This window comes from Bos grunniens, chromosome 28 (genome assembly GCF_055505025.1).
Source record: "Bos grunniens cultivar Pamir isolate PY7600 chromosome 28, Bosgru_T2T1.0, whole genome shotgun sequence".
Classification (NCBI taxonomy): domain Eukaryota; kingdom Metazoa; phylum Chordata; class Mammalia; order Artiodactyla; family Bovidae; genus Bos; species Bos grunniens.
This window is the reverse complement of record NC_141192.1, coordinates 31,269,534-31,295,656: the sequence shown is the minus strand read 5'-3', so window position 1 is coordinate 31,295,656 and position 26,123 is coordinate 31,269,534. Positions and strand designations below refer to the sequence as shown.

Genomic DNA, 26,123 nt, shown 5'->3' with positions numbered 1-26,123 from the left:
GGGAGACCTGAGGTGCTCCCTGTTCCTGAAATCCAATTATAAACTTCACCTGCAGCAATAACAACTTCCATGGCACCCTTGTAGGAATACTGAGTTCCACAAAGTGTTCCCGACTCTCCCTGAACATCAGAATCATCAACAGGAGCTTGGCAAACATGGAGATTTTCAGGCCTCATCTCTACACTTTATTTTGTATCTTATGGTGGACAGCCCAGACAACTGTACATTTAATAAGCCCTGCCAAGTGAGAATGTCTAATCAAATAGACAGTGTCTTGAAATATGACAGAGAAGGTCAGGTTCTCTTTGACTCTGCCCCATTTCAACTCCAACATTAGGAAGAAACCTGCAGACCATGCAGGATTCTTTTGGGAATAATTACAGACTGTACCCGGATATGGGTTTCCCAGGTGGCGCAATGGTCAAGAATCTGCCTGCCAATGCAGGAGACACCAGAGATGCAGGTTCAGTCTTTGTGCTGGGAAGACCCCCCTGGAGTAAGAAATGTCAACCAACTCCAGTATTCTTGCCTGGAAAATTCTATGGACAAAGGAGCCTGGCAGGCCACAGTCTATGGGGTCACAAAGAGTTGGATACGACTGAGCACCCAGCAGCAGAAGCAGCACCTAGATATACGACATGAGCATTGTCTAACAATCAACATTAGCAACAAGGTTCTTAGCCAAATGAAAATTTCAACTTGAAAATCAAGATTTTAGAATAAAATAGTTAATTATGTATTGCTTTGGAATTTCTTTTTGGCCAAGCATGCAAGATCTTAGTTCCTCAAGCAGGGATCAAACCTGTGTCTCTTGCAGTGAAAGCATGGAAGCTTAACCACTAGACCACCAGGGATGTCCCTGCAACTATTACTTCTAGTAATAAGTCTCCAGTGATAGCTTATACTAAAAACTCCATCACCTGTGCTCAAACAGAACAGGCATTACTATACGTAGTCATGTGGAACAATGCCAAACGGTCCTTCTACACATGTTGAAAATGATGAGAAGCTGAAAAGACAATCCTCATTCCATTTTCCAATCAATACCACCAGAACAGGAGCTTTTTAATGTCCAGTGGAAATGTCTGCTTCAACTGTTAAGAGGCTGTTGATTCAGTTAGAGGGATTTTGGGCCTTAGTACCATGTGGCTTTCCATCTCACATTATGCAGTTTGCAGCGCACAGGCAGGGTGACCAACTGTCCTGGATTGCCCGGAACTGAGGGTCCCCCAGCACGTGGGACTTTTAGTGCTAAAACTGGGGCACTGTGACCCTCTGCACAGCCCTGGCGCTGCCCTGAAGCTGGCAACCACTCTGTCACTTTTTTCTAAACAGCGTTACCTCCCTCAGATCTGTCCCCATCCTGCCCATCTCGAGCTCCAGCTTGAGCACCTTTCTCCTCCTGAAGTAAACACACTGAGCCAACTGCTCACAGACCCTGCAAATCCATGTGGTCTGTAAGCTTCTTCCTGTTGATGAAACTAAGTCAAAGAGAACCTAAGAGAACCTGACCTTTTCACTCTCATAATTTAAGATACTGCCCACTTAAATAGTGGCTTCCAGGACTTGAAAACGTTAATGAAATATAAAGACTCTAGGACTTCGAACCCTAGTGTCTAGTGATGAAGACTGAGAAACCCCAGGTATAAAAGCTTTCCTGGTAACTGTGATGTGCGGGAAGATTCACTAATACTCTCCAGAACACAGTGCCCCTTCAGGGTGTCATAAAATCTGCTCTTGCTGCAAGTGCAGTTTGTAATTGTATTTCTAGAACAGGGAGCATCTCAGATATTTTGCTAGATGAGATGAATCTTTGTATTCTGTAAATTTGAGTTAAAACTCAATGTTTTGATTTAAGGTCAAAGACATAAAGAATACAAAATTTTGTTCAGACTATCATTTCAGATAGCCCTCTGTAAATGTTAAACAACTTTAGGGAATTGTCTGGAGGCCCATGGATTAGGACTCCACGCTCTCACTGCTGAGGGCCCAAGCAACCCCTGGTCGGGGAAATAAAATCCCACAAGCCACGTGGTGCGGCCAAAAAAGTATATAAATTTAACTTTGATGTTTAAAATAAATAAACAACCTAAGTCATGCCTTAAATCAAAGTTCAAGTAAGACTGAAACCAATATAAATCACAACGATTTATATTTGTGAATGTTTGATTTGAAAGGTTAATTAGTTGCCTATTACATCCAGATATTTCTATAAAAATCACTTGCTGGATTTTGTCCTTGTTATACCAAATATTAACATCAACTATTACTAATCCAATATTTGCAGACATCTAAGGCTCAGGGCTAGATTCTAGACTTTAAGAGAAAAATATTATTTAAGTTTCCATAATCTTTGATAGACTTATGGCAAATGTGCTCATCGATGCTATAACACTATCATCGGGGCTTTAGGCATGCACGCTACAGTTTCCAGGAGTTCAGAGATCACTCCAGAAACCCAGTCATAGGCCCAGAGTGAAGAACTGCTGATCTAACATGAACATCAACTTCTCCCTTCTGAGTGACACATGGACTAGAATATGTATAGCCTTCCTATAAGAGTGTGTCTTGGAAGCCAGTGAGACCAAACCACCCCATAAATTGAACTGTGAAAGCCTCTTTCAAATGCTCATCACTTTGGCAACATTCTTACCACATCAAGAGACTCCTTACTTCCCTGAAAACACCTAGTAAGCGATTTCTAGATTGTATCAAAGGGATTTAAAAAAAAATAAAATTAGAGAGAAGCATGTGCCACAGTCCAATACAGTGGCTGGGACTTCACCTTCCCTGCATCGATTCCCACGCAGTCGATTTAGCTAAACGAGACTCCTTATTCATAAGCTCTGCAAAGGCCAGAAACATCAAGATGGCAAGATGGATTTTATCTTTGCAAACTTGCAGGAGCTGTCCCTGCCCAGTGTGTGTATATGCACCCACAAGTAAACACACACACACACACACACACGCCAACACACAGAGTGGAACTTTTCTGTTTCATACACTCTCTTGGAAGGACTGGAATATCTCAGATTCACCTACATTTTAGAAAATCCAACGTCCAGCCCACAAGGCTCCTCTGTAAGGAAGCTTCTGCCCGTTCCTGTTATTTGACACCTAAGACGGAATATGTTGATGGCTCCTTTATATGGGCTATCTCCACATAAATGCAGGGGTTGTGGTTTAGTCATTAAGTCCTTTCTGGCTCTTGGGACCCCATGGACTATAGCCCGCCACTATAATCCTCTGTCCATGGGATTTTCCAGGCAAGAATACTGGGGTGGGTTGCCATTTCTTACTCCAGGGGAGCTTCCCGACCTAGGGATGGAACCCTGGTCTCCTGCATTGCAGATAGATTCTTTACTGACTGAGCCAATCAGGGTACATATCTTTATTTAATAAAGAATGTATTAATAAGTTGATTCAAAATCCTCTCCATCAAGAGTGAGAAAATATAAAACTACTACCAACCTTTGGGAAAAATAAGATACATTTACACACACAAGTCATGATAAAATATATATATTATATACACACACACACACACATACACATATCCAACATGCAACAAATATTATATTGAACGGTCCTTATCAGATACTTGTGAACATCAGATAATTCAAAAATTAACTGGTATTTGGCTTGGGACTTCTTTCTGTGTTTCTATGTTGCTTGTTTACAGAGAGTGGAATAGGAGGTTGGTGGAAGAAGAAGGGCATTGTCTAATCATTTGACTCAAATCCCTAATTGGCTCAGCATTGGCTCTTGACCAATTTTACTTGCATCTCATCCAAACACAATGGCTAACAGAGCTGAGGAGCTCACCACATAACAAGACAACCAACTGGCCACCTACATACACAGGGAAATAATTTATCACTTACAAGTAGGGTCACACTAGGCCTCAGTGTCCTTACTATGAATAGTATTATTTCACAGGTTTAAGGGTTTAAATCAATAACTATGAAGTTTACAACAGTGCTTGGGCATAGAAAGTCTTCAACAATAATAGTGGCTACTACTACTACTATTATTAGCCACTAATACATATTTAAACACTGAAGATGACTGTTTTGCCAACTTAGACCACGTGGGTCGATTTAAACAGTAAGGTCTTTGATGCACTATTGCTAATGGTACTGAAATACATTACCTTTGTAAATCTTTTCCTTCCATTCCTAGAGATAAAGGACATCTCATGAAGCAAGCTCACCTAAACCTATTTCTACCATCCAAGCAGAAACCAGTCTGCAAACCTCTGACCCACTGGTGTTATAAAAGATATGCTGTGCTGTCATTTCTACTCATGTAAATTTACTATTTCTTTCCCACTGAAGTCTTCCTGGGAGCATCTGTTCACCTTCTGCTTGCTAGCCAACCTACTACCTGCGAGATTAAAACCAGAGAAACTAACGGACAAATGAGACTCAAGTTTGAGACTTTTCAAAACAAAAATTAATACTAAAAAAAAAAAAAAATGAGACACAACAAGACACTATAGGATTAGAAGAAGCCACATCATTCACCTCCACCTTCCCAGGGTTGGTGGATCACCTAACAAGCAATGTTAAAACTCCCCTAGCCCCTCAAAAATATTGAGAGTCTCAACACAGCCCAGATTATCTACCACTGATATAAACAAACCACGTGTGTATCACAGGACTCCAAATAGGAAAATGAAGACTTATGATGGGTGCCTTTTCACCTGACACCATCTCTGGGGACTCTGGTCCCCAGCTAGAAAGAAAGATCTAGATTCCAGCACGTCTTAACTCCCCCTGCTCCCTGTCATTTCCCCAGTGTACCAGGCACTGCTTCCCACAGGAGCCAGGTTCAGGGGAAGCAGCAAGGGGTGAAACTATCCTGAGAGCACAGATGAGGACCCCGAGCCCAGCCTCTTACCTGCGGCCCCTGCCCCTTCGGCAGCTACACTCTGGGTGGACACTGGGGCTGGGTCCTTGACTCCGTGCACCTGCGTAGCTTCTTCCTGGTGTGTCAAAAAGGCAGAGCACAGATCAGTTTCCACGGCTTGGAGCTTCAGCAAGGAATTCTGCCAGCAGAAGCAGAACATCGGGCTGGCTCAGTTAGATGCTAACGCAATGCTGGGTCTGCAGCTTCCTTCCCCAGCACCCGGCCAGAAAGGGGTCTCGGGCAGAACTGGCTGTGCCAGAAGCAGAGGCGCGTTACTCCACAGGCAGTCTCAGTTTCTGTTTTATATAAATCTAATGTATATTGATTATCTGTGACACATGGGACTGGTGATTTCGTCAGCAAGAGACGCTGCACCCAGAGGGCCAATCTGAGAAGGTGTCTGCTTCCCGGGTGCCTGAGCCTTTACGCTTTCCAAGTGTTTCATTCACTGTGCTGACATCAGGAGCGGATGACATTAGCCCCTCCCCGGCTACCATTCATAAAAGCCAGCATCCCTTCCCTGCAAAGCCCGCAGCAGCCCGCAGTGCACAAACAGTTACTGCTGCAGAGGCTGCCTGGCAGCTGGGAGGTGCTTCGGGGCTCCCTTTTCTGCATCTGCATGTGGGCTGTGTGCCTGTGTCTAGGGGGCAGGGTCTATGTGTGCGAGTGCACATGTGACTTCTCAAGTTACTTTTCTCCCATGGAATGGCTACGGCCGCCTGCTGTCAGAACAGAGGGCAGGGATGGATGGAGATGATGACCCTGGTCCCTTAGTCTGACCCCACTGCTGAGGGTGAAGCGATTCATCGTTTGTAACTCCCGGCCAACCTCCCCCATCCCCAGCTTCACTTCTCATTTTAAATTCCTCCCGTGTTTCCTAATAAGAGCAAAGTCATACAGACTGACGCACGTATCCTGCCATGATGCAGATGCTGGGCAAACCCGGTCCCCCAGCAGGTGAAAGTGAGTCACGCTGAGTCCCTGACTGGGCCCTCTTCCCTGCAACGGCCTCAGAGCTCCTCCACCCACCAGGGTCTTCCGCCCACCAGGTTCCCAGCAGAGGTCGGTGGGTGGCAGAGGGCGCTACCTGGAGTAGAGCCACGGGTTCCCCCTCTCATTATGACCCAACACATACACGCGCACACACACACACACACATGCTCTGACCTCCTCCATATAACTTAGTCCCCACACACCCTCATAATGCCACTTCCTACTCCAGACACACACCCCGGTCCTATGTATACCCTTGCACTCTATTATACACATACTCCGGCTCCCTACCCTATACACACCTTCACCCGCCTCCTCCACACCCTCATGCCCAAGTCTCCACCTTCACACTCTACTCCACACGTAGTTTACAACTAAATATCCCACCTCCACCCATACACACGCTCATCCCTCCCCCGCAGTCCCTTTATCCCCATCCCCCCACACCAACACCCTACTTTATATACACCCCTACATACACCCTCATCCTCAGCTCCCACTCACACATCCTGTTCTCACCCCTCATCCCCAGACAGCCTGATTCCTTACCCCACATAAATGCCAACCCCCACACCTCCTCACACCCAGCCCCTTTCTGCACACATTCTCTCATCCTTCTGTTGATGTGAGTAAATATGAACCCACCGCTGTGTTTTAAAAAGCTGCTCCCTGAGGGACTTCCCTGGTGGTCCTGTGGCTAAGACTCCTCATTCCCAATGCAGGGGGCCCAGGTTCAATACCTGGTCTGGGAGCTAGATCCCACATGTCACAGCTAAAGATCTCAACCTGCCACAAAGAAGATGGAAGATCCCTTATGCAGCAACTAAGACCCAGCCAAAGAAATAAATGCTTTTTCAAAAGCTTCTCATTGAGGAATGTCTTAAATCCCTAGTCTTTTGGCCAGTTTGAAAGTGGCAGAACCTCTTTCAAACAGGCTCAGGACCTCTTCTCTGCTCAGCTCAGAGATGCAGTAAGACCTGGTACAAACTTCCCCCATGCTTAGGGGCTGACTGCCAGGGGCCCACAGCTCAGATGAAGCATCTGTCTGATGCCAGCCCATTTTTTTACAGCTTCTTCTTCCTCCCTGGGATGTTTTCCCAGCAGTTACGTGTGGAAGTAAGGGCCCAATGTTATTGATAGGAAGTACAGAAGGAGCAAGGGTAACAGGTTTCTGGAAAGTTTTATTAACCAAGCATTTGGAATGCAAAAATGCATGATTCCAGGCTAGCTTTCTAATGAAGGACCTTAAAAACTGGAGTGGCCTCTTATAAGGAGCAAAACTACTCTGAAAATTAAGAAATCTTACTTCCCCTGTAGCTCAGATGGTGAAGAATCTGCCTGCAATGCAGGAGACCCAGGTTCGATCCCTGGGTCAGGAAGATCCTCTGGAGAAGGGAATGGCAATCCACTCCAGTATTCTTGCCTGGAAAATCCCATGGACAGAGGAGCCTGGCGGGCCACAGTCCATGGGGTCTCAAAGAGTCAGACACGACTGAGCGACTAACACTACTCGTACTGAGCTACTACTACTACCCCCAAGCTGTGAGATGGCGCAGCTGCAACAGCAAACAGAATGGTGGCTCCACAAACAGGCACCCCTAAACACGGGTAATTCTACCAGCAGAACTGCTGTGTGAGCCAGCAGCCCACTGCTGGGTACACCCCCAAAATATTGCCAGCAGTGACTCAATAGATATGTGTACATCCACGTTCACAGCAACACTATTCCCAATAACCAAGAAATGTATCATGGACTGAACTGTCTCCCTCAAATTCATATAGTGAAGCCCTAACCTCCAATGTAACTACATTTGGAGATGAGGCCTTTAAGAGGCAATTAAGGTAAAACTTTTGGGCTCCAAAATCACTGCAGATGGTGACTGCAGCCATGAAATTAAAAGACGCTTACTCCTTGGAAGGAAAGTTATGACCAACCTAGATAGCATATTCAAAAGCAGAGACATGACTTTGCCAACAAAGGTTCGTCTAGTCAAGGCTATGGTTTTTCCTGTGGTCATGTATGGATGTGAGAGTTGGACTGTGAAGAAGGCTGAGCACCGAAGAATTGATGCTTTTGAACTGTGGTGTTGGAGAAGACTTTTGAGAGTCCCTGGGACTGCAAGGAGATCCAACCAGTCCATTCTGAAGGAGATCAGCCCTGGGATTTCTTTGGAAGGAATGATGCTAAAGCTGAATCTCCAGTACTTTGGCCACCTCATGTGAAGAGTTGACTCGTTGGAAAAGACTCTGATGCTGGGAGGGATTGGGGGCAGGAGGAGAAGGGGACGACAGAGGATGAGATGGCTGGATGGCATCACTGACTCGATGGACGTGAGTCTGAGTGAACTCCAGGTGTTGGTGATGGACAGGGAGGCCTGGCGTGCTGTGATTCATGGGGTCGCGAAGAGTCGGACACGACTGAGCGACTGAACTGACTGAACTGAAGGTAAAATAAGGTCATAAGGGTGAGGCTGACAATAGAGAGAGAGAGAGAGACCCAGGGATGCACAGTCACAGACAAAAGGCCATGTGAGGACACAGAGAGAAGGCAGCTGTCTGCAAGCCATGGACGAGGCTTCAGGGAAACCAATTTTGCTGACACATTCACCTTGGACTTCCCACCTCCAGAACTGTGACAAATGTTTTGGCCACTGAGTCTGTGGCATCTCTTTTTTTAATTGTAGCCCTAATAGAGTTTTAGCAGATTAATATAAGGTGGAAACAACCCAAGGTGCTCATTAGCAGATGAACTGATAAATGAAATGTGATATATACAATACATATAATGAAATATTATTTAGCCTTAAAGAGGAAGAAAGTTTTGACACACTCTACAACATGAATGAACCTTGAGGACATTATACTGAGTGAAATAAGCCAGTCAAAAAGGACACACACTCTAGGCAGTAAAATCCAGAGAGACGGGACGCAGAATGGTGGTTGCCGTGGGGCTGGTGGGGAAGAAAAGGAGGTTTGTGTTTAATGGGTATGGAGTTGAAGATTGGGAAGATAAATCAAGTTCTGAAGACAGATGGTGGTGATGGCAGCCCCAAAACACCAATGTGCTTAATGCCACTAAATTGCATTCTTTAAAATGGCTAAATTGTGACATTTTACATTGTTTATTTTACCATGGTTTTAAAAAACAAAACCAGTCCTTCTCTACGTTTAGCAGGATGATTTGGACCAGCCGCCTTTTGTCAACTCTATGTGCTCTTATAGATTCTACAAAGCAGGTGAGGACACGGCCTTCGCACAGATCCAGGGGCTCCGTCTGCTGCATTCTGTGCGGCTGACTTTGGACAAGAGCCTTAGCTAGTCTAAGCCTTAATTTCCTCATGCATAACAAGAGGGAGTGATGACAGTAACAAAGGCGCCTGCTTCAAGAATGAGATGAGGAAGGCACCGCACACGGCAAACACTCAAGCCCTGGACACTGTGGCTACTATGTGAGTCTCCAAACCCCAGAGGCCGCTGGACAGAGCGCTGGGCGTCGGGGGCCAGACCCCAGCCGAAGCTCTGCGTCCTGACGCATCACTCCACCGTCCAGAAGTACTTGAGCCCAGGTGACTTGTAAGTTCCCTTCCAACTTTCCAGGACAGAAAACAATCTTGCTCATGCACTGAGGCTGATGCACGGAAGCTGGCAGCATGTGTGCCTGGACGGTGTTTGTGGAACTAAACCAAGTGTTCACACAACACAGAGAGTGAAGAATCTCACTGCAGAGGGGTTTGTCAGGTCACGTTCAGAGGCCTCTCCAGTCGCCCAGAGAGTGTGTAATGCTGAGACCCAGTTACAGCTGGAAGTAGTCATGGGTGGTTCCCAGCCATCCTCCCTGCCCTCCGTCTCCCTCACTAGTACTGAGGCCCAACAGAGATGCCAAGCATCAAAGGAGATCCATTTGCACAGCTGGTTTGTTCCTCTCTCAGACACCAGACAGGAGGAAGTTTAATGGGGCAGGGAAGAAGAGAGTGCCCAATGAAACAGGAGAGAGAAGATGAAGGTCTCGTGGGACAAGAAGACATCCAAGGAGAAGGGAAAATGTGAACTTCCAGAATTGAGGACCAGGGGGCAGACTGGAAGAAACTGCATGCCAACGGTCATCAGCTATGCCCTGTCCCTACCCCACACTGACCCCTGACCTGAGGACTGCCTGCTACCGTTCCTGTTTCTCAGCACAGGAAGAGTGTGGGGACTTGGACACCCTGCATGGAACAGCCCCGATGACCAGAGAATCCAGGCAGGAGAGGCTTTCCCCGGGAGCAATCTGTGCCACCGTCACATACGTGTCTCTCCAGGGGGAGAAAGGAGACATGCGCCCATCAGGGCTGAGCCCCACAGAGCTGCCTCTGAGAAGCTCCCACTGCATACGCGAGGGTCACACCACCCACAGCTGCACCAGCACACGTGCAGCTCCCAGGCTCTGGCAGCTGTCAATGTACAAAGAGCTGCGCTGGGCTCCAGAGCCTGAGACTGATGTCAGCCCCTTCCTCATGGGGCCTCAGTCTAGTGGAGAGATGGCTAATACACAAACGGACAAATAAAACAATGATGCCAGTTATTACTGTCACAGTTATGGCGATGAGGGGGAGAAACCACAGGCCAGGCCTGGGGACAGAGTGAGTAAGCCACTGTTTCTCCAATTCAGCCTGACTCGGTGACCTTTTACGCAGGAACAGGCTTTAGCCCTAGAGGAGAATGACAGGCAGTCAACCCCGTCAGTGCGGCCTGCATCTGGTCCTTCTCGTGCTCTGGGGCTTCTCTATCAGGCTGTCCCCAGCCCATCCCTCAAGGCTAGCCTGCCAGGGCTCTTCCAGGTTTCCACCCAAAGTCTTGCTGAATGGGTCACTAGGATCTCCAGGAAACCTGAACAAAGGCTGATGGAGCCGCTAAAGAATGATGACTACTTCTGCTTCCCAGTGCTCCCATTTGGTCACCAGAGAAACCAGAGAGACGAGTGTGAAGCCTAGGTGTGGTTTTCTACAAGCTAATTTTTCTCTTTGACACAATGGAAAATATGCGACTTGTTTTAGAAAATACTCTACTCATTTTCTTTCCTCTACAATTACCGGGTCTCACTTTAGTTGGGTGGGAATGGGGAACACCCACACAGGCTGGATGGTGAAATACTATTTTAGGATCCCTTTGTCTACAACTCACCAGTTGCAGAAAAAGGATAGCTTCCTTTTAACTTCCATGAAGAGGTTTAGTGACCCTCGCCCATCCCTTTATCTATTCAAGAACTCGACATAGATTGTCTATTGCAAGATCAAACTGGAAATCTGCCCAAAACTGAGGTCACAGTGGGGCCCCTGAACATCTCCATTCTACTGAGTACTCTTGTTCCCTGAGCTTCCAGGTTTTCTGTGTATGCTCCCTCACCACACACTCACACACACACTCACACACACATACACACATATATACACATATGCCACCCTTCCTTTCTATTTGCTCCCTGCCCCTACTTCCCCAGGGCTACTTCAGCTGTAATTCCTTCACAGTCAAATTCCCATCAAATTTTAAACCAGTTCTGATTACCTTTATCCAAACAGGGGCCTCTAATTTCTCTTTTAGCACCTTGCTTTTTTCCCTCCCAACACTCACTATAATATGGAATTTACTGGCTCTTCCCAGCTCCAGAAGGGCTGGAAGCATGCCGCCATTGTTCACTGCTGAAGCCCTCACAATGAGCAAAACAGGAGCCAACCATTACAGAAACTGCCACTGTAGACTGTCTTTTGTTTGCCTGGACCCTTGACATAGTACTTGGGAAGCCCTTCTGAGTATTCCATTTCAAGCCTCCTTGCTGCCTTGGTTCAGAAATTTTAAAATGCTCACGAATCACTGGGGAGTTTGTTAAAGATGTGGTCTCCCAGGCAGCGACAGACTCAGATTCTGCGGTCTGGAGCAGGGGCGCTGAGATGCAGGAGGTCCAAGGTCCAGACTCTGAGAAACACTGCCCTATTCCCTTGGGACCTGACCCACTCTAAATGCTGCCTTTGTTGCCTGTTTAGCTCTAACTGTCCCAGGAACAATATTTTTGTTCCCTCACTGTCCTACGCTACGCAATGGAGATTCAGCATAGGAGAAGAAGCCATTCACTCCAAGCAATCCTCTGCTGAGAAGAGGATCCAGGTCCTATTCTGATGATAGAAGCACATCTTTGTAAAACAAGGACAATCTTGCCACCACACACAATAACCCAAACCAAATTTTTTTCCAGCCAGATGATATGATTTCAGCTGAGGAAGAGGGAGTCCTGTACTTAATTTCACCTCTTTGTGATATCCTCATTATGTTCACTTTATTAAGTAAACAATAAAAACAAGATATTTAGGAGAGACCAATACAGTTTTACGAACTTACATTTTAATTCAAAATTCTGAGCTTTTCTAGAGAACAAGACATGAACAACTCATAGAATGGACTTTAGTAGTTTCTCTTTGTAATTTCTAGCACAAAGGCACAGGCATTAAGATAGACAGCTACCCTAACAAGCCTTTTTTTTTTTTTCCCCAGAACATCAATTATATATCCCTTGGGCTGAAGTCCACAAATCTAGTCCATGGGCTACAGCCCATATGGTTACTTCTCTGTGGCTACTTAAGTTCCAGTCTTTTTTAAGCTCTGAAAAATATCTGGCTTAAAAACTAAATTCAGTAGGATGCGTGCACAGTACAGGGACCACTGGGGCTTTTAACCCCAAATCTACCATTTGTTCCTTCTCTGTCTGTAGGAAAATCATCCAATCATTTTGGCCCATGGGCACTTAATTCTTTTCTGAGACTACCTTAACCCCTTAGAAATTACTAAAACTCAATGAATATTAGAAATCAATAACCATCCCACTGTAAATTATAAAATCACTTGCCATAAGAAATAAGTTACCAACCCACGTCTTTAAAGACACTGGAAACCATTAGCCATTTCCTCAAATACTAGTATTTTGTTAGAAAACAAGAAAATTAAGCTTTTACCTGCCTTAAAATCTGAGTTTTATAGCCCTAGGAAAGCCAAAAATATCCTAAAAAGGGAAAAGAGACCAACGCTAGGAAGACCAGAGTCTAGGATACTAAGTTGAAGTGCGTCCTTCTAAATCCATGGAAAGCAGGGATGACAAAGTTCACTTTCTGTTGCAGCCCCCATACCCCATAGCAGTTCCAGACCCACAGCGGGGTACACATTTGCTTCTCAATAAAAACTGTTGAAAAAATATCCCCAAAGTTAAAGCTTTCAGGCAAAATTTTGGTCTTAAGATGAGCAGAAATATTTTTCTTTAATCTGTCAGGGGCTACTGGGGAATGACTATTTCATAAAACTTGTCAACTTTATATTTTGCCAAATGGAAATGGGAAAATAGATAGTTGTATAGATAGATGGATATAGATAGATGGATAGATGGGTAGACCAATAGACAGATAGAGAGATAGAGATAGGGATAAACAAACCTCCCCATCATTCCATCACAAGATGAAATTTTTAAGAACAATCTCTAATGAAAGAGGTGTCCATCAACGTCAGCTTTACAGAACACTTACTACATTGTCCTTATATTCCTCCTTTAGCTACAAAGCAAAGAAAGTGCCACACAGGCTGGCCCCTGGGAGGCATGAAGCAGACACAGTCCTTTCCAGGACTGTGGGGGAGAGAACAAGAAACTGGCAGCATGCAGACGAGTAAATGTAAAAGTGAGAAAGGAGGCAGAGGACAGAGATGCCACGCCAAAGGAAGGAGCAAAGGCCGGCAGGACAAAGCCACGTGGAGTGTGGGTGATGGTGAGGCTGGTAGGCGAAAGGCAAACCCAGGTGGGCCAGTTACAGAGAGTCCTGCTAGAACTTCTCTGCTCAGCCCAACACCCCTGAAATATCTCCAACTTAATCCCCGGACAGAGCAGCAGCTAGCATGGCTTCTACCTTTTCTGCCAATGCCACACTAAGGATTCCCCTGAGGGTCATGACTACAAACCTGGTTACCCTGGAAACCAGAAATTAGGCTGGAGAGTTGCCTCTGAATGAGGGGGCAAGGTAAACCAGGCATGCAACAGTTCAGAGTTTCTTTGCTGGGCAGTTCATCCCACTGGGAAAGAAACCCAGGGTTCACACCATGACCATGTTGACTGCAGGATGTCCTTGTTGACACTGACAAGAAAAGTGGCTAAAATTAAATGAATCACAGGGCACCATTCCTGCTGAGAAAGAAATGCTAGTAGCGAAGCAAGGTCACTTCATCTCACCCATGAAACCATACCAGAGAAAAGCTAAATGGCACCCCGCAGTGGTGTCATACAGGCAGATGACTTTGGATATTAGGCTTCCAGAGACCAATATTACGCATCCCAGCATCCATTTACCCATCTTCTGATCCAAAATGGGAAAATGTGTCCCTCTCTAGCCAATCAGCTTATTTCAAACCCCAAGGTCACAGTGATTGGTTCAAGAATGGGCTACAGGTCCCAAGTCAGATAAATGAGACTCAAGTATGAGACTTTACAGAGTAGAAAGGACTCCATTTTCATTTCTTATAAGCAGAATTTTAAAGATGGTCCCCAAGATTCCTGTACACTGGTTATGCAATCAAACACTAATTTAGGTGCTATGTTGAAGAGATTTTGCAGATATAACTAAAGTCCTAACTCAGGTGACCAAGGATACAGAGATTGCTTCAGTGGGCCTGATCCAATCAGGGTGAGCCTTTTAAAAGTAGAGGCGTTTTTTTTTAGCTGGTAGACTATAACATCAGAGATTTGGAGCACAGAAGGATTTGGTGCTGCTGGCTCAAAGACGTAGAGGCCAAGGTGAGAAGGAATGCAGGCAGCCTTTAGAAGCTGAGAGCTACTCCCAGATGCTGACCAGCAAGGAAATGGGGTCTACAGTCCTACAACCTCAAGGAAGTAAATTCAGGCAATGGCCTGAATGAGCATGAATATGGACTCAACTGCAGAACCTCCAGATAAGAATCTATCATTGCCAATGCCATGATTTCAGTTTTGTGAGACCTTGAGCAGAGTCTAATGGAGTCTATCCAAGTTTATTATCTGCACAACTGTGAGCTAATAAAAGAGAAAAGCTGCTAAGCTTCTGGCAATTTTTTACACAGTAATAGAAAACTAATATACACTAGGATTTCTAGCTGTAAGAATAACATATCCCCAGAGAGGGGTCAATCTAAAGACAAAGTCGATATAGGAAAGTAGAGTTGAAATGGAAAGATGCTGTCTACTTGACAAGCCTTTAATCCCTGGATCTAGCCAAGAGTGGAATCTATCCTGATCGTAAAGTTCCAGGTGTGTGAATCAATAAAATCCTGTTGTTTATGAAAGCCAGCTTGAATTGACTTTCAGTCACAAGGAAACTAGAAGGAAAAAAACTCAGTCAATTCTGATCTAAAGGCCCAACCCTGTAGACTGGGTTTGTATTTCAATAGAAAAATACAGCTGCCTAGTCCTACAGAAAAAAATACCATTCAGCCAACTGAGGAGTATCAAGGGCCTAAAGAAACCTCTTGCTAGACCATTTCCTCAAAATTAAAACAGTTTTGAGGGAGAACCACATCTAAAACAAAATAGTAAGTACCATCTAGAGTTCTAACAAGGCTTGATGCCAGAATGTATCTATATGCTAATCTATGGATAGTAATAAAAAGACAATCAAACCTTTCACATGGAGCCCCACACATAGACATGTGCATATACACTCAAAAAGGGGCACAATTCACCTCATTCTATCCCTCATGGGAACCTATGACTAAATCCTATAAGCACTAGCCGGGGTAAGAAGCAGAAACAGTGAGTGTTAAAACTGAAAGCACTCCTAGAGTTAACCCAATTCAAAACCTGCCTCAATTTCACAAATGAAGAATGAAAAGAAGCTGATGTGATGATTCATGGTATGCAGTTTGGGAGCTAGAAAAGTAATATGAGGACCAAATAGGGTAAGTTTTCTCAGGGAAGGGGAGATCCATTCGTGTTCCTCACATATTGTTATTTTTCTTAATTGAAACTGAAGCCAGTAATGGGAACTACTAGGACATGGAGAGGGAAAACAGTATTTTTTCTCATTTTATCCTTCAAGCAACTTTTTGAACTATTGACTGCTTAGTGATTATATAGACAAGGGTAAACAAAACCAAGGATTATGCTGAATTAGACTTTGACAGATCTCAAGTCGAGAATATTTTCCAATCAAGATACAGGACACCACAACAAATAAAACCTTCTTATGTATTATAGCGGCAGATAATTTACAACTAGGATCCAGGGGACCCCAACAAATAAAATCTCCAGATGTCATACGGAGGCAGAGTCAGAAAGCTCAGGTCGGTGCCAGAATGGACACAATCAGTTTTCCAGAAACCGGCTCCTATAGTATAGTCCCAGAGACAGCAAAGCTCATGGAGTGGAGAGGCAAACCCTATTGAGAGACCCATGGTCAAAAACTGGGAGCCTGAGACTAGCAGAAGAAAAGTGAGGCTGGCAGGAATTAAATGTATACTCATCCCAGTGAAAATGAGAAGTGAGTTTTTCAGTTCACTGGGAAGCTATCAGGAATACACACACAGATGGATGCTCATAGGTAGCTATTTGACATCATGTATTACCTTACTATACAGAGGAGAGCTCAGGTCAACTACTAGCTCTGGAATCAAATACAGCAGAGCCTCATCTGAGCAAGTGGAATTAAGAAGCTTAAGAAGTAGTTATGAATTACCAGATGTGAACTTTGTAGAAAATACAGTAACACCTTAAAATTGTTATAACCAACAATTGCAACATTAGGGTCCACAAAAACATCTGGAAAATATTTGTGGACTATGCTTCTTACAAAGCTCAAGAAACTCATTTGGGGGGATTTCCCTGGTTGTCCAGTGGTTAAGACTTTGCCTTTCAATGTAACGGGGTACAGGTTCGATCCCTGGTTGGGGAACTAAGATCCCACATGCCTTGTGGCCAAAAAACCAAAACATAAAACAGAATCAGTATTGTAACAAATTTGAGAAAGACTTAAGAAAAGAAACTTTTTTGTTGTTTCTTTAGACTTACAAGTTAGAATGGGAGAGCAGATATGGAACTAGTGAGTTCTTTTAAAGAACTAGAAGCCTCTGTTTTGGAGGGGGTAGTATGTAAACAATAGGCGCAAAGAACAATGAAGATGGTTAACACAACAAAACACTCTTCCTTACATTTCCACTCAGAGATGGAAGGAATACTCCTATACAATAGCAAATGTACAAAGAGACTGAAAGATAGTTCTTTTAAAAAATTACAACTAGTTGCAACTGATCATGAGTCAAAAACTAAAAACAACCATACAATGGGTTACAGCGAGGAGAATCAAAGTTAAACTACATACCCAAAATATATGAATCTCACACATACTACTGAGTAAATGAAACCAGACACAAAAGAGTACATACAGTCCATGTATATGCAGTTCGAAAAACAAACAAACAAAAGACAAAACAAATCTACTGAAGTCCAAAGAATAGTTACCGTTCTAGGGGAAGAATGATTGGAAAGAATTAAATAAGGGTGCCTGTAACAATGTTCTGTTACTTGACGCTGGTTACACACTTTGTGAGTATTCATCCAGCTGTACACGGACAATATGTACACTTTTCTATATGTATTTTCTATTTGCATTAAAAATACTAAAGTAATATCTCCCACCTGTATTCCATAAGACTATGTTGCCGAAAGATATATTATTATGGGGTTCTTCCATAAGAGAGTTTGGCAGTCTCTAAGATTAGGAAAAGCTAGGGAAGATCAAGTTTAACACAGTCCCATTCTATAGGATGTCTCCAACAATGAGTTTGTGCCGGGAGCCAGCATGGGAGTTCCCATCCATGACAAAGGTCATGTGGAGAGGCCTGACATGCAAAGACGAGTCAGGGCTTGAGGGGCCCCCCTGGATCTGCCTGAGCGTCTACCCCAAAACCAGAATCTGTCTGTTTTACTATTTTACGACTTTCACCAACTCCTCTGACATTAACGGGGGGCTATCCCCGACCACCTTTCTCTTTAGGAAATCAACTTAAAGCTCTAGTTAATAAGCCTCCTGGGCATAATAGGAGTGTTTAAATCCAAATCTCTCAGACGGCTCTCTAACTTGCCTGACAGGTTTACCCGGACTCCTACAGCTACGCATACGATTGTTTACAGTCTCCCAACCACGAGAGGCACCGGAAGCTTAAGATATTCAAATAGTATAGAGCCTCTTGGGGAGTTAGAAATTGTTAGAATAGAACTAGTACAAGATTTCATTGTTGAGACCAATGCTTGCTGCCAAGTTTCCACATCCCTGTATTGTATCCTTGGAAGTGTATTAATTAATATAGTTGGTATATAGAAAAAATAAGTAGTGGCCTTGGTGTTAACAACTTTAGACCCTTAAGGTAATAGATTCTTTCCTTTGTTGTAAGCCCACTGAACCTTTGCCCTATAGGAATGCAACTTTATCTAACACCTTCAGAGGATGGCGCCAAACTTTAAAATAATTACTCTTAGAGAAAATAAGACTTATGGTTGACAAACCTTTATCAGAGTCATAAAATGTTAACAGGCCTTCTGGCCAGAAGATGTAAATCACCTAAACCATTTGTATACGATAAGTTTGCAGAAAAGAAAAGCCTGGTCTCAATAAGGATCAAAGACTGCTGAATTTGCATGATTTTACACCCCCTATTATCCTCTATGCACAACTTAAGGTATATAAGCTCCCTTTGAAAATAAAGGTATGGGCCTTGCTCAAAGCTTGGTCTCCCCGTGTCATTCTTTCTTGTTTCTTTTTCTCTCCTTTTCTTTTCTGTTCTTCCTTCAGGACATTTAATTGGAGCGCGGAGGTCCTCTGGGACCACTTACTTGCCTGGGCTTCTAAGACCCACTCGAGAAGGTGCCTAAGGTGGGGCACCTTCAGCAATTCGAGAGGGTGCCTGTAGCCTCTGTGGTCAGAGCAAATCTGATGTCACAGGTTTTATTGATTTTCTGCGTAAACCAGTTATAATGAGCCTCTAATCTCTGCTTTGCTATCCTTTAATCGCCAACGCCGTCCTCCCGAGGGAATCCCTGGATCCAACCGGGGCTGGACCCCGACAGGTTTGAATGAGTCAGTTCTCCTGGCATGGCTTTGGACCATGAGCTGCTTCTGTTCAAGTTTCCTCAGTGCGTGTTCCTCGGGTTTCCTTCAGCCCCTAAATCATAATTACAACGTGATCTGCACATATGATTTACTCCCTTACTGGAACAATTCCACTTGAGCACACATTGTTATAAAGTCTGGATCAGCAGAACCAGTTTTCTCATGCAAGAGCCCACATTTACAATATGGCGCTGACTGCTCTTTCAGAAGTCTGTCTTCATTCAGCATTCTTGTACCCGCGTAATCTCAGGGCAGTGAACTGGCACATTTCATGTAATGTGCAAATACAATATAGTGAAGGAGTACAGAAAAGCAGATTTTCATACAGAGCTTTGGGCAATTGTGATCTGAGAACTGCTCAAGTAATCTTAGCAATCTCATGGGGCTCCAGCTCACAAATCAGAGTTTCTCCCATAAACTTGAAACCTATCACAAGTTGACTCTTAGAATCACTTAATCTTTCTATTCGCTTATGTCAAGACAAATAGGTGCTTCTTTACAACGAGCATTTTGCTTAGTTCCCAGTGGGGCAAACAGCTGTGTTCATTGATTCAAGCTCTTGCCTCTGCTCTCTCTCACTTTTTTTTCACTCTTCTTACCGCAAGTGAGATTGTGGTATCTGAAGCCTGTAACTATGCACAAAAGAATAACAAGCAGGGATCTGTGTTATCCTTAGGACACTGTCCACAACTTCAGTAATTTATTTAACTGGGTTTAATCAGGAACCCAGTTTACCTTTAGTTATTCATTTATGCCAGGTTCAACAGTTTAAAGAAAAATATAATCACCTAAGTTCAATTAATTATCTTTTTTTTGGAGACAGATGAGAGATGGCACCAAATGACAAACAATTTGCCTAAAGCCCATCATTTCTCTTCTTGGCTTATGAACATCAAGTCTCTACATTCTTTTTTGACATGATCCTAATCAGATATAACACCCACTTTTCCTTAATTATACAATGGGACAAGAGAAATTAGAGTATTCCAAATCAATGACTAAAGCAAAGGCATTCATAAAAAAGGGACCCTAATTATATTATAGTGATTTCCAATGAGAGAATTAAATTACATATTTCAAAGAAAATCTAGAACAAACATTAACATTGCGATGTCCAGTTCAGTGGGAAAGCACTTGAATTGGAAAATATGGCCTCAGTGTCTCAAAGTTTATTAGAAGCCCATTTTGCAACACCAAGCTGTATCATGCTCTGAGGAAAAATAGTAAGCAAGATCATATTTGAGACTGACAAAGGGATTAGAAAAAGCAGGAGGGGAAGATAAAATAAAATTAAGAGAAAATTTTATAAATGTTAACTCTCACAGCTGTAGTACAATCCTGAAGCAAAGTTGAAAGAAATGTAATGAAATGATGGCTGGACTTGGTTTTGGTCCAAGACAGAGTGATTAGTCTTGCAAATAATATTTTAAATATATTTGCTCCAGAGCAAGGGGAAACAGTACCCAAAGCACTGCAAGAAAAATAAGTTTACTTAAGAGCAAGAATATTTAAAGTTTTAACCAGGATAAATTTCTAGTACTAGGAAAAAGAATAATACATTTCATGAGTGCCTAATTCACATTCATCAAAACCACAATGAGTGCACCTACCTCATGGAAGTCCTGCTGAGTTTCATCCTTTGGCCAAATGGCAGCCCTCTGTTCTATTCTGTAAAATACAAAGAAAAAGCATTGCCATTTGAAAGAAACCTTTCAACAATGCACATTTGTTGCAGATTTGTCCACATTCCTGTTAAAAACCCTCAGTGGTGCCCCACTGCCTGAAGAACAAACTCCAGACTGCTTATAGTGGTCTGTAACACCCACCTCCTGTCACGCTCACCTGGTCCCCTAACCTCCAGCCTCTCTGGCCTTTTGTTTCTTGAACACACAGTGCTGGTTCCTTGTTCAAATCTTCACACTTGCTTTCCCCCTAGATTTTCACAAAGCTGACTCTGCCTAGCATGGACCATCAGCTCAGCTCCGGTGTCGCTTCCCAATGAGTCCCTCCTGATCTCTCTAAACAAACTATTCCTCCCCTTCAGTGTTTAACACACTGCTTTTAGATTTTCTTCATAGCACTTCTCACTACCTAAAGCTATGCTGCTTATTTGCATTTCCACATTAAAATGTAGGCTCTAAGAAATCAGTGACTGTCCATTTTATACACTGCTGAATCCTCCAAACCCAGTGCAGATGCAGTGTTTTTATGATCAAATGTGATCTGATACAGTTGTCACGAAAGATGCCATTTGTTCACTGAAGACAGCTTTTGGAAATTCCCTCTATCACTTACCCAACAAAATAAATGCTATAGCAATTGCTCTCTAATACAGTAAAGCCAGGCTTTGCACTTCAGGTTCCAACTGAAGAAAAAAGACTTTAAGGCAAATCTACTCCAAATAAATATTTTTAAGTTTAAAAACAAGCAACAAACAACAAAACTCCACTTCTGGCAGATGCTTAGCTCCAAAACATGATTCATCAGGTGCTATGGTCCAATGGCCTCTATTACATAACATTAAAGATTTTCTGCAGCAGTTTTCATGCTGTTATATAATACATATATTAAATTATAGTTATTATCCTTATCAAAAGATCTGCTATCTTAAGGAATAAAAGCTGTAGTCAGTGTTAAGTCATTTACAAAAAGATTTATTTGGGGACAGAATTATTTACAATTACTATTCTGCTTTGGTTTGAGTTCTGAAGAAAGCATATATGTCCTCTGAATGGTCATCTAGATGAATGATTTCTAAAAGTAATGACGCACAAGTCTAGTATCTTCAAAATATTCTTAAAAACGAAAATTTCTTTCACTCCATGAGTATTGCTAACTGTGCAAATAATTTACTTCTAATGAGAAAAAGGAGGAGATGGTAAAACAGAATTTGATGGTCACACTGATGTTGACCATGTCTGCATAAATACTCCTCCTGGGTATGAGACAAGATTAAGGGTCCCAACCATGAGTCCATGGAGAGATGGACCAGGTGAGACAAGAAAGTGAGGAAGAAAACGGTGGCACACCAATCCTCTGCTCGTCAGTTGCCTGAGACACAAACAGTGACTCCAAGGCTTCAGAAAATACACAGTACTTTTTCCTGCAAAATGGGAGAAACCCTCTTGGGAACAGGCATGAAGGTGGCCTATCCAAGAATACCAAAATTCTGAATAGCTCATAACCTCTCTGTAAACTAAAGTGGTTCTCAAACTGTGTTTCTATGGAGTTACGGCAGCACCAGAAATAAATAGAAGAGTTGTGTTCTCTGATGGAAGGAGTATTTATCAGTTCTCAACCATGAATTTCGGCTCTGATGCCAGCAGATGAGGAAAAAATTACATGGGAGCAAACATTAATGGAAGAAAGCAGAAATAAGAGTTGGTTTAAAATATATAGTATATATTATTGTGATGCAGACAACAGCTACATGTAATACATTCTCATAACCTCCCAAGAAAGCTACCTGTCATGTCCAGACAAACCCCAGATCAAGTTTGAGAACTGTGATCTAAAATCAAAGATGCTTTAGTTGTCATCTGAATGTCTCCTGGTGTGACTTGGACAGTGTTCTGGAAATGAGAATCAATGAGCAACCCTCTAGGCCTTTAGGAAACTTAGAGTCTAGTGAATTCTGAAGCAGAGAATAAAACTAATTAGAACCCAGCCTCGAGGCTTTCATAAATCAAGAAATGAGGACATGGGAGCTGATATTAGAATGGTGGAGAGGAGATGGGGAGGGAGAGACAGATGAAAGAAGCATTTTCAAGGAGAACACCAAGAGGTCTTGGATGTATACTGAAAGTGCTGAATGAAAGAGATGGCGTAATGAGATAGAAAAATAGGTCACTTTGGAGGGGAGAGCGGGTGGCTTGCATGAAGAAAGGCAATTCGTGAATTTTTACTTAGATAGTTGAAGCTTGAAGCAAGGATGAAATAGGGAAGTGAGAGTGCCTGAGCAGGGCTCACCCAGCACAGGGCACTTGACAGCGTGTTCTGGAAAGCGAGGGCAGGGGTAGCAGTGATGCACGGCGGTCCCAGACAGCATCAGTTTCTCACGGGGTGGCCAGAGCCAAGCACGCCACCTGGCACATGGCACACACTCACTACATGCCTTTTGGATGGATGAAGTGAGAAAGAAACAGAAGGATCCAGACCCGAGAATGACTTCCAGATCTACCACTTAAACCTGGTGTGGGTGCTCATGGGCAAGAGATTAACCTCTCTTACTCTCAGTTTCCTCATCTGTCAAGTGAAGATGATATCAGGTATGCCACAGGATAATTCAGGATGTGAAGGACAGTTCAGGAAAAACGTTCATAGCAACCGGTAGGTGTAGTAAATGTAACACGTGAACTCTTTGATCCAATGTAAAAAACACAACAGAATTATAAATGATAATAATGAAATGGCATAATTAAAAATAATAATTGAAGCTTCGTGAGTAAATAAGCTGAAAGAGATAAGCGCTGAGTCATACTTATTCAGGGCCACGGCAGCTATCTGGCAGCTAGGGCACAGAAGGAAGAACCATGAGGAAAATACAGATGCATCACTAAGGAGATAAGATGCCAATGAAGACAGCAATTTAAACAGTGAATAAAAAAGAGGATACAAGAAAAAAGAGTATCAAGAAGAGTCTTACAGGAATATTACACTCTTAAAAGAGGAATTAAAAAGAATGAAATAATGTCATTTGCAGCAATCTGGATGGACCTACAGGTTGGTAAAGTAAGTCAAAAAGACAAATACAATATGATAACTCTTTATGTGGAATTTAAAATATGAGAGAAATGAACACATCTACAAAACAGGAAAAACATCATAGAGAAAAGACTTGCAGTTGTCAGGGGTGGGGGTGGGGAGAGAGGGATTGGAAATTTGGGATTAGTAGATGCAAACTCAGAGAAGGCAATGGCACCCCACTCCAGTACTCTTGCCTGGAAAATCCCATGGACGGAGGAGCCTGGTGGGCTGCAGTCCATGGGGTCGCTAAGAGTCGGACACGACTGAGCGACTTCCCTTTCACTTTTCACTTTCATGCATTGGAGAAGGCAATGGCAACCCACTCCAGTGTTCTTGCCTGGAGAATCCCAGGGACGGGGGAGCCTGGTGGGCTTCCGTCTATGGGATCGCACAGAGTTGGACACAACTGAAGCGACTTAGCAGCAGCAGCAGCAGCAGATGCAAACTAATAAATATAGGATGGATAAACAACAAGGTTCTACTGTTTAACATGGGGAACTGTATTCAATAACCTGTGATAAACCACAAGGGAAAAGAATATAAAAAACAATGTTTCTATACGTGTATCCGACTCACTATGCTGTACAGCATAGTCCATACTGGTCATAGCAAACTCCCTCTTGCAACAACACAAGAGATGACTCTACCAGATGGTCAATACCATTCAGACTGATTATATTCTTCGCAGCCAAAGATGAAGAAGGTCTATACAGTCAGCAAAAACAAGACCAGGAGCTGACTGTGGCTCAGACCATGAACTCCTTATTGCCAAATTCAGACTTAAATTGAAGAAAGTAGGGAAAACCACTAGACCATTCAGGTATGACCTAAATCAAATCCCTTATGATTATACAGTAGATGTGAGAAATAGATTCAAGGGATTAGATCTGATAGAGGACCTAAAGAACTATGGAAGGAGGTTCGGAACACTGAACAGGAAACAATGATCAAAACCATCCCCAAGAAAAAGAAATGCAAAAAGGCAAAATGGTTGTCTGAGGAGGCCTTACAAATAGCTGAGAAAAGAAGAGAAGCAAAAGACAAAGGAGAAAAGGAAAGATATATCCATCTGAATGCAGAGTTCCAAAGAATACCAAGGAGAAAAGAAAGCCTTCTTAAGTGAACAATGCAAAAAATAGAAGAAAACAATAGAACGGGAAAGACTAGAGATCTCTTCAAGAATATTAGAGATATCAAGGGAGCATTTCATGCAAAGATGAGCACAATAAAGGATATAAATGGTATGGACCTAACAGAAGCAGAAGATATTAAGAAGAGGTGGCAAGAATACACAGAACTATACAAAAAAGACCTTAACGACTTGGATAACCACAATGGTGTGATCACTCACCTAGATCAGACATCCTGGAATGTGAAGTCAAGTGGGCCTTAGGAAGCATTACTATGAACAAAGCTAGTGGAGGTGATGGAATTCCAGTTGAGCTATTTCAAATGTTAAAAGATGATGCTGTGAAAGCATTCCACTCAATATGCCAGCAAATTTGGAAAACTCAGCAGTGGCCACAGGACTGGAAAAGGTCAGTTTTCCTTCCAATCCCAAAGAAGGGTAATGCTAAAGAATGTTCAAACTATTGCACAATTATACAGATCTCACACACTAGCGAAGTAATGCTCAAAATTCTCCAAGCCAGCTTAAACAGTATGTGAACCGAGAACTTCCAGATGTACAAGCTCGATTTAGAAAAGCAGAGGAACCAGAGATCAAATTGCCAACATCCACAGAGTCATAGAAAAAGCAAGAGAATTCCAGAACAACATCTATTTCTGCTTCATTGACTAAGCTAAATCCTTTCACTGTGTGGATCACACGAAAGTATGGAAAATTCTTAAACAGATGGGAATACCAGACCACCTGACCTACCTCCCGAGAAATCTGTATGCGGGTCAAGAAGCAACAATTAGAACCAGACATGGAATAATGGACTGGTTCAAAATTGGGAAAGGAGTACATCAAGGCCGTATATTGTTACCTGGCTTATTTAACTTATATGCAGGGTACATTATATGAAATGCTGGACTGGATGAAGCACAAGATGGAATCAAGATTGCCAGGAGAAATATCAATAACTTCAGATATGCAGATGACACCACCTTTATGGTAGAAAGCGAAGAGGAAATAAAGAGCCTCTTGATGAAAGTGAAAGAGGAGAGTGAAAAAGTTGGCTTAAAACTCAATATTCAGAAAACTAAGATCATGGCATCCGGTCCCATCACTTCATGGCAAATAGATGGGGAAACAATGGACACAGCGTCAGACTTTATTTCCTTGGGCTCCAAAATCACTGCAAATGGTGACTGCAGCCACAAAATTAA

General features: G+C 43.2%; 1 protein-coding gene across 26 annotated transcripts in view; it reads right to left on the bottom strand.

Annotated features, from left to right (window-relative positions):
• Positions 1-26,123, bottom strand: part of FAM13C (family with sequence similarity 13 member C) — a 140,703-nt gene that overhangs the window by 37,202 nt on the left and 77,378 nt on the right. For 20 of the 26 annotated variants that reach the window (XM_086382467.1, XM_086382466.1, XM_086382474.1 and 17 more), the window contains 2 exons: positions 20,654-20,711; positions 4,903-4,987 (listed from right to left, as the gene is read on the bottom strand). In XM_086382467.1, the coding sequence (XP_086238593.1) occupies positions 4,903-4,987; positions 20,654-20,711 (143 nt within the window). The remainder of the gene's footprint in view (positions 1-4,902; positions 4,988-20,653; positions 20,712-26,123) is intronic. The other 6 variants (XM_086382489.1, XM_086382492.1, XM_086382488.1 and 3 more) reach the window with 1 other exon arrangement.